We start from the raw sequence: 10,103 nt of genomic DNA, 5'->3' as shown, positions 1-10,103 counted from the left end.
CTTGCATCCACCAGTATGAATGCTAAGCCATGCACTTGGTATAGACTGGTACCGTTGTTACTTGTCTCAGCGGGGCTTTGATTGTGGTCACAAAATCAATCCGTGTCCTAAGAAAACCGTGGGATTAAGTCTTCCAGACAGTTGCTCACGTTAAAAACCTTCAAGGACTTAACTACCATTAAGCTTGAATGCTTTTCTATCTCTGAAACCGTGAATAAGTTGAGTACTTCGACTTTCATTCAACAGAAAAATGTTTAATTATGAAATTAGTTTCAAATAGGATGTTCGGACATCAAGCCCTTTGATAAGTATTTCATACTTTTACGATCTCCATCCTTAAAACATATCCCGCTATCTTTTCAACAACATTATTTTTTAAAATTTCAAAAAAAGATGCATTCGTTATATAATAGCTTTTGGCACTGTAAAACATACTCAATGGGAGTAGATCCGAATTGAATGATGCGCTTCGAGTTGAAATATTCCTAGGGGTGAAAGGACATGACAATTGTTGATTCAGGAGCATACTTAGAGCGGCAGAAATGTAAGCAGCCGAAAAGTGCCACATGTTGTTTTCAGCCCCTGTTTGACAGAGGCTGAAATTTCGATTGAATATGTTCGCTTTGCGACGCCTTCCCTCGAAATGCGTTATTCCTATGGAAAACACTGTCCTTGTTAAAACATGGTTGATTCCAATGTCGATATCAAAATGCGTCAAATTCCTTTGGAATTTGTAGACGACAGCATACTTGGAGTTGGTGTTGAATTTTAGGTCCGTGACATGTATTTCGTAATGATTCTGATTTTAAGGAAAGATAAGTGAAAAGTACTATTAAATTCGGGGATGGTAAATGTTTACATAAATACCTTCGACTTCACCAAAATCCATTTGAAAAAAATGCAGAACAAAAGTAATGTTTTCATGGTTTATGGAACAAACTCTTAAGGGTGAATTCTAATTAGAGAACTTCACATTCCAAAGTAAATTCTGCTGCTATAGGAAAGCCGGCAATTCAGCTACGAAAAACGTTGTTGACGAATTTTGAACATTAGAAGTTAATAGCGAAATAATTGATGCCAGCATAATTACTGAATAATACCCTTTAATTTCCCTAAACAAATTACTATAATAACTATATTCGAGCACTTCAGATACATAAGTGCATAGATCTGGCTTTATGTTGAAGAAATTAAAATTACATAGAAACATTTCAAACGCAGAAAAAAGATTTGCTCAAAGTTTCCAAAGTACACGAACGAATGTATTTTTAATCTTTATGTTATATGTTTATATATGACTTTTTGGGGGTGAAGCAGTGCACTGCAGGATAGACTGACGCGGAATACAGTTCCCTGAGGCCAACCTGTCTCTGAGGGTGAGCTATCTCTCCTGTAGGACGATGTGTAGCTTTTCAGGGGCCAAGCCTCTCGTCTACCAAGACTGTTAGTGAGTGGTGATAGCCACACCCTGTACGAGGTGACCCTACTATTAACTAAAACCACCTCCCCCAATCCAGGGTGTCATGCGAACCGTGCCCATTGGATAATTTGCAGTCGGGGGTAACTGACTGTATTTAAACGGAGACCCACTGATACCTGGTCGCCTCAGTGAGTAAGTTATTCCTCACCATGCTACGGGGGCTATGGCAGGGCGGACCTCCTTACCCCCATGTTCGTGTGAATCAAATGAGTACCAACAACTAAAATAAAAAAACTGAAACGAATAAAGCGGGACTCCATACCGCACACGAACTAGTTAATCAGGCGGAGGCACATCTCCGAAATGCTGAGAGCCAGGTGATTACACACAAGAAGGGAGAAGTTGGGCCATCAAGCAGTGGATCCAAGGTCAACATGGGTATACAGCGTGGACCACAACCAACAAACGCCACTGCTCAAAAGGCAGGGACTAGCAAAAGCTCCTCTGAGATAAATATATCAGACGTCAGAAAGCAGACAGGTCTCCCTGGCACAGGTGCTAAATGGTACCTGCGCTATCTGAAGGAAGGCCTGAAACCATAAGAGGCCCTTAAGACGGCTCAGGATAGACCTAAGCCATCTCTACCGGAACCGAGAAAGCGGGGAGCAGTAGAGATTAGCCCGCGAGAAGGAAATACTCCCAAAAAATCCAAACCTGAACCCAAAGAAGGAGAAAACCCGGACAGGTCAGGGGTGACGGCAGCACTCAGGAAGCCCGCCATTAGCTATACTAGTGCGATTAAGGGCATTCAACTGGCTATACTGCCAAAAATGTTTCCGAGCAAATACCCACTCGCAAGGAGCAGGAAACCATCGAAGACCTTATTGTCAGGCAAATGTTCAAGGGATGGACTTCGAAACTTGTGTTCACCGGGATACGCTTTCAATCAGGTCTTATACTGGTAGACTTCTGGAGGGTCTTCAGAAAGATGGATGGGGGCAGATGACCGATCCCTGGAAACAATCAAACGCCGGAGTTGCCATATCAACTATCAATTTGGCAACATAGCCATTCACGTGCACAGAGAAAAGCCGAGAAAAGACACCTCGAAGGGGACACCGGGTGAAAAGCATACCGAGGTCTCCGAAGAAATCTCGAAAGCCATAGAGGCGGAAAGGACTGAATCAACCAGGCAAGTATACCTGCTGCCCAGTGAAGAGCAGAAGCTGCACGACCTAGACCTAGGACTTCTAGTGCTCAGGGTGGACAACGACGCGGAAAAATGCATTGACTGGGTATAGCAACGCGATCAGAGAAGCAAAACGAAACAGCTTCAGGGAACTCTATGAAGGGATCGAACAGATCACAGAGGCAACCAGGTTTTACAAGGCTGTAGCCAAAAATGGGGCAACATCCTCTATCTGTTTGAAGATGGAAGATGGGACATTTACCGAGAATGAGGAGGACAGGGTACACCTGCTTCTTAGAACTCATTTCCCGAGGTCCTACCGCTGGCGGCAGGTGACAACATTCCGTCTGACACCCCAACAATGAATAAAAGGGGAAGAAAGGAGAACTGGAAACTAGCAAAAAGGCATACTTAGAACTTAGGTAGATAGTGGCAATTTTTAAACCACTGAAATCACCCGGGGTAGATATCATTTTCCCAGCACTAATCCAGTGAGGACTAGGAATCATCTTAGAGTCTCTTCTGAGGGTAGTAAGGGGCAGCATAGCACTGATATATATAAAAAGGGCATGAGACGGGCGAAAGTGCTCTTTATTCTGAAAAAGGATCTGTTTCACCTTAAATATTTCAGACAAATTTTCCTAACATCGTTCGTACTCAAAACGGTGGAGACAACTCTATTAGAACTAACGTTCTAAAGCGTAATCCCCTACATCACTTTCAACACGCTTACCGGGCAGGACGGTAAACTGAAACTACTCTGTATCAGCTGCCAGATATACTACGGGATGCCATAGAAACAAAATAAATAGCACTGTGTGCGTTTGTGGTTATGATGAATACTACTCAAGGCTGTCCACAGGGTGGGGTATTATCGCCGCTTATGTGGAGTATGGTAGTGGATGAACTTTTGGGCTTGGTACAAAAAATTCTGGAATACAGGTCCAGGATTACGTGGACGACATTGTTTTAATCTGTAAGTGCAAATATGAGGATACCCTATGTGATAGAATCCAAACTAGACTAAGGGTATAGGTAGGTAACGAATGTCCCTGGTGCAGGAGGGTGGGACTGCGGATCAATCCAACCAAAATCACCATAGTACCATTCATTAGGAGACGCAAGCTTGGTCACCTGAGAGCCATAAGGTTATATGACATGGAAGTCAAACGAGAAACAGAGGTTAAATATTTGGGAATCACGCTAGACCAAAAATTACTCTGGAAGACACATGTCGGAAACACTTATCGGAAAGCCATAAGGACTCTGATGATTTGTAGGTCCATAGCAGGAAAGAAATGGGGTTGCAGCGCGAAGATACTACTTTGGATATATACTGCAATAGCAAGGCCAATGATTACCTATGGAGCGGTAATCTGGGCAGAAAGAACCGAACTCAGCACACAAGCCAGGGAATTACACAAACTCCAAAGACTGGCTTGTATGTGTATCATTGGGGCAATGAGGATCTGCCCAACGGCATCCCTGGAGGTCCTTCTGGGATTAACCCCTCTCCATCTGCATATACAGATGCAGGCAAGGAGGGCAATATTCAGGATAGCCGGTAGTATGAATGAGGCGGAGAGCTGCCTAAATCGAAGGAGGATCGATATTCTTTCTAGGCGGTATCCCGAATTACTGATACTAAGGGATAACATGACGAGATTTCACTTCGATAAGAAGTTTGAAACACGTTGGAGTAACAAGGCAAACTGGGAGAGCATGGCTGCGACATACGGCTTAAACCAGCAACTGATTACTTGGTACACTGACGGATCCCTCTCAGCAGAGGGAGTGGGTGCCGGTGCCATTGGTCCAAGGAAAATGTACTTTGAGCCAATGGGCAGGTACACTAGCATATTCCAGGCGGAAATATATGCCATAGACAAATGTGCCTCCTTTAATCTCAAAAGAAATTATAAGGGGCAGAACATAGCTATTCTCACCGATAGCCAAGCAGCGATCAAGGCACTTAGGTCCAACCAGGTGAACTCTAAACTGGTATGGGAATGCCTTGAGAGACTGAATACACTCGGTTCGTCAAACAAGGCCTGGATACTTTGGGTTCCAGGCCATGCTGGGTTGGAAGGCAACGAGGCAGCGGACGAACTAGCCAAGAAGGGAGCAGGGACGCGTTTACACGGGCCAGAAGCCTTCTGTGGAATCGGAAGTGGTTTCATGGCTACGAATCTAAGAAATGAAGAGAAACGGTTGAGGGAACTACTGGGCGGGCCTTCCGGAGATGGAGCAGTCCAGGGTGCTTATTGGGGGATACGAACCCATGCGCACAAAGGATTGCTTAAACCTCACCAAAAAGAACCTCCGAATCATAGTGGGAATTCTCACTGGTCATTGTCGGCTGAACTATCACCTAGGGACGCTAGGGATACCTACGGACACTGCCTGCAGGTTTTGTGAGGAGGAGGACGCAACCTCTATACACGTCCTGGGACAGTGTCCGGCACTTGTGCAAAGTAGGTTGAGACATCTGGGAGAACACTTACTACCAGATGCAAACCTGAAAGATCTGGAAGTGGGGAACATACTAAAGTTCCTAACGGTTATAGGCCTACTTGAGATACTGTGATCAATAGGTACAGTATAACCAGTAAAAGGGGCACAATAGTTCTTCAAGGACGCAGGGCGACTTTTCCTTAACAGAATAATAATAATGGAGAGAAATAATTGATGTCAGCATAATTACCGAATAACACCCTTTAATTTCCCTAAGCAAATTACTATAATTACTATATTCGAGGACTTCAGATACATATGTGCGTAGATCTGCTCAAAATTTTCAAAGATGTTTTTCGTTGCAAACGAATGCATTTTTAAGGTTTTGCGTAAAAAAAAAACTTATTAAAATCGATTCACTATCTCTCTGTCTGTCCGTCACACGCACTTTTCTCCAAAACGGCTAAACCGATTGGAACGAAATTTGTCGGACAGATGGGAATTATGAAATCTAACGCATACAGCGAGTGACATAGATTTGTGTGGAGTTTAAAGGGGGGCCCCCCATACATTCAAACGTACTCTTTCGCGATTTCAATGGCTTTCGAGGGGGTCAGCAAGCAATCGATTTTGCATGCCAAGATATCCATCAACATAATGTAACATAAATAAGATTAAAACAAATAATTCCATTGGCCAACGCAAAATATTTCTAACCGCACCTGTCGTGCTTCTCAACTGTTATAGAATCAACCGGCAGGATTTTAAATTCCTTAGTATCTACTCTCTGCTCCCCCTCGGACCCGCCTTGTCATGGCCTCTAGTAGTTTACTACTACACTAAGGGTGTCCAAAAACACATGAAGATGGATGGTAACTCTCCAAGTAGTAATAAGTCACAGACTTCGAATCCACCCGCGATTTGAGAAATCAGGTCGTGACTGAGCCACAGAGTTTGGAGGCCTCACCAGATTCATGTTCCCCCACCCAGAAATCTGTTGAAGGCAGGCTCTCCGCTTCAGTGGAAAACCTACACCCGGTGTCTACGGCGCGGTCAGTCAGAAAGGATAGTACAACAACTCCCTTAATGAGAGGAATTGGAAACCTGACTATGGCGGCCAGTGACACTGTTGCCTAACTCTTCCAAAAAACGGCGGAGGAAGGCTTCACAAAAGCCACAAAAGTTAAGATACTACAGGCTTGTCTGTCAGAATCTTCTCCTTCGCCTCTGCGAGGAAAAGCGGTAGAAAGGGAAGCCATGCAGCCCGGACATCGTGAAACTGGGAGGGCTTCCAGCCGACGACAACGGAAGGCATTGGCAGGAAGGCAAAGTTTCTTGGAAATGAGGAAATGGGCGTTGCGACATCACTGAGTGCGGCGATGTCTAGTGAAATCAGACGCTACATTTCTGTCTACCAACATAAGAGCTAGCCAAATTAACCTGCAGCATGCCAAAGCTTCTTCCTATCTAATGGCGGCAAGGCTGGCAAAGTTGTCGAACTGTCCCTATATATTTCCTGTTCAAGAGCAATGGGTTCATTTTAACAAAATCGGTGGTATTGGATCAGTCAAGGGGGCTTGAATCTTCTTCGATGGAAGATCGTCTAGACCAAGGCCCTGCGTTCTAATGTCAAAATTATAAGAGGCAACCATGCTGAGACAATTCTGTTCCATAGACCTAGGAACTTGTTGCGGTAAACTTACAATGCCCGTTTAATGGTAAGAGGAGTTATAGTTACCTCTGCTTACTAATCCTATGATTCTTTGTGTCCTCTGCCGCCTCAAGAACTAAGGAATCTGGTAGTGTATGCAGAACCAAGTGGCGTTGAACTCCTAATTGGTTGTGATGTGAACGCTTAACATATTGGTTGGAGCAGTAGGAAATGCAATCCTAGAGGAGAGAAGCTGTTTGATTTTATCACTTTAGCTGGTCTGATGACCACCCGCACAAACGCAGGGACGCACTCGACGTTCTTGGGGCCAAGAAGAAGCGAAGTAATTGAGCTAATATTCTACACTTCAAAGCTGATTGAGTTGATTAAAGACTGGTGAGTGCGAAATGAAGTCCTACACGCAGATCACTGTTATATAGAATTTAGTCCGGGCGAACAGTCTGCACTATAAAGACGGAATCCCAGGAAAACGGATTGGCCAAATTAAATGAACTTCTTGGTGGCAGAGAGGAGTTCTCTAGGAGACTAATGACTCCTTTGGCGATAGAAGGTCAATTGGAAACTCTGAATTGCTCACTTTTAGAATGTTTTGAAGAGGCTTGTCCTATTTCCTGAAGCCAACGTGGTAAAACGGTTCCATGGTGGAACTAAGAACTGCAAAGACTCAGGAAATCAACCAGACGACTTCAATAAATATGAAGACTGGCTAAACTTCCGGAATTCATAGCACGAATATAAGAAGCTCTTAAAACGTTCGAAACCAGACTCTTTCAAACCATATTGTGAGGAACTGCAAGAAATCGAAAGGGAGCCTTTCAGGTTGCGCAGACCCCTTAATAAAAATAAGTCGGCCAAGTTGGACTCTCTTAGAAAACCGGATGGTAATTTCACGAACTCCAGAGTTGACTCTATGCAAATTCTCTTGGAAGTACATCACCCGGGAGAACAGGTCTCAAAAGTGGGAGGAAGAGAATTGGAGGTTTCTGCAAAGCTTTCAATACGAAAAGGCGAGAGCTGCTATATTATTATTTGAACACTTCAAAGCACCTGGTATGGATGTCATCTATCCAGCCATCCTAAAAGAGGGTATGTGACACTAAGAGCGACTTCTAAGAAATATTTTTCGATGATATTTTGCCCTGGACTACGTGCCTTGGTAGATGGTGAAGGTGATCTTCATACCTAAGTTTGGGAAAGATGACCATTGAATTCCGAAGAGCTTCAAGCAAATCAGTTTAACATCATTTTCGTTGAAATATCTGGAGAGACTGGTTGAGTGTCACATTCGCAACAAGGCGCTAAGGTTGCACCCACTAAATGAAAACCAACATGCTTACTAGCGTGGAAAGTCTTATCAGTCTGCTCTTCACTCTTTCGTTGCAAAGATAAAGGACGCAACTTTGAAAGGTGAGTACGCAATGGGGGTTTTCGTAGACATTGAAGGGGCGTTTGGTTGTGCACCTTTCGAAAAGCTCTGTGATGCTGACAAAGAGCATTGTGCTAATGAAACTGTGATTAAGTGGATTTACGCTATACTAACGGAGAGACTGTTGTGTGCTGAAGTGGGTGTTGTTCACTACCAAACAACAGAAGCGACGAAAGCTTACCGAAAGGAGGTGTGCTATCACCACTTCTGTGGAGTACGCTGATCAACTCACTACTATGCGAACTGCAAAATCTACCATTACACGCTCAAATTTACGTTGGAGACGTGACTGTGCTAGGTGTTGGTCGACATCTCGGAAAGGTGTGTAGAAATGCACAACGCGACGTTGATCTGATTGACAGTTGGTCCCTCAGGAATTTCAGTAAATCCAAGTAAATCTACAACAGTATTATTTACAAAACCAGGGACCTGAATGGTCTTTACCTTCCAGAGATGAGGGGTACAACACTTAAATTTTCCAAAGAAGTGAAATATCTGGGAGTTATTCTAGACAAGAAGCTTCTTTCGAACAAACATGTACAGGTAAATATGAAACGAAATCCCACATTATATGACATGGGACTTAGGCCTTAGGTAGTAATGTGGATATATGTTACAATCATTGTGATCCGTAGTATGGTGGGCTAAGGTAAAACAAAAAAGTTTTCACTGTAAACTAACCACACTGCAAAAAACAGTGCGTCTTGGAATCACCAGTGTCGAGAGCACGACATCCGGCACAGCTCTGAATGCATTGTTCAATTTTCAGCCCTTGGATTTGTTTATTCAGAGCACTACAACGAGAGTAGCTCAGAGACTAATTCGATTAGATATATGGGAAAACAATGGACATGGGAGGCGGGGGGGCATTGGAAGATTCATTAGGAGAACTGAATCCAGTTTTCGCAATGCTTTCTGATTCTCGGATCCCCATACATCTGTAGAAGATATGAAGTTATCTCCAAATGAAGAGAAAACTGGGACGAACCAGAAAAATACATTTCAGGATGTACTGGCGTCTCTACACCGATGGCTCAAAAACAGAACAGGGACCAGAAGTCTTTCTAGTTTCCCGCATGCCGGACTGGAACCAGCAATTGGGCTGTCAGTAGCAGTGGCTAATGCTGCTATCAAAAACTGGGAACAAGCTTTCCATAATGACAGGTGGCTGAGTATTAATGCTGCCAACCATACCGAACTTTTCCTGTCAGAACCAAATAAAAATTCTGCAAAGTTTATCCTGCCGAAAAACAGGGAGACTTGCAGAAGTATTACGGTCATTCTCGCAGGCTATAATTCACTATCTGGGCATATGTTCAGAGTAGGAATTATCCAAGATAATACGTGTCTATCCTGTAATAACGAAGCAAACTCCTGTGCCCGCATCAGACATCAAATTTTTGGTGCAAATGTGCTACGGAGTTTGCAGACGGTAGCAGACGGGGAAATCGAGTTCAATGGACCACTAGGGTCTGAGCGCTCAGAGACTTTGCCTCCCCCCACCTCAAACAAACACACACATCCACTCTCTCTCTCTCTCAGATAGTCTACTCAAAACTGTCACTCTCCCAAAGAGAAGCTGGATTGATATTGGCGTTAAATAAACTTATCAAATATATAAACGCGAACTTCTTTCAACTTCTCCTATCAACCCAACCTGGCAACTCCCAAACTGGTCACCCCGAATTTAAAAAAAGGGAAATTGACGGATTCAAGTTAAACTTAAAAGTAGTGACAACGAGAATGCCGAGAACGCCTGCAGGCGAGAGTATAATTCCGACTGCGATAAACTGGGTACCAAGTTTTCCAGACTTCAATCCCTACGACCCTGAGATTTGGAGGCTAGCTTTGTGAGGTATAACATAAAAGACCCACACCAGCAATATTGGCAAGTCACATTGGTGTGGCGGCCTGGTCTGATTATGCTTCAGGTTAAAGTTGC

At 43.8% G+C, this 10,103-nt stretch overlaps 1 protein-coding gene across 1 annotated transcript; it reads right to left on the bottom strand.

The window, feature by feature from the left end:
• Positions 1-313: 313 nt before the first annotated feature.
• LOC119660085 lies at positions 314-986 on the bottom strand. Its single transcript, XM_038068463.1, has 2 exons — positions 868-986; positions 314-799 (listed from the first exon to the last, which is right to left on the bottom strand). Exons 1-2 carry the CDS (start codon positions 922-924, stop codon positions 314-316), a joined length of 543 nt encoding a protein of 180 aa, XP_037924391.1. The 5' UTR covers positions 925-986.
• Positions 987-10,103: the final 9,117 nt, after the last annotated feature.

This window comes from Hermetia illucens, chromosome 6, assembly GCF_905115235.1.
Source record: "Hermetia illucens chromosome 6, iHerIll2.2.curated.20191125, whole genome shotgun sequence".
Taxonomy (NCBI): domain Eukaryota; kingdom Metazoa; phylum Arthropoda; class Insecta; order Diptera; family Stratiomyidae; genus Hermetia; species Hermetia illucens.
This window is presented reverse-complemented; position numbering and strand designations above follow the sequence as displayed.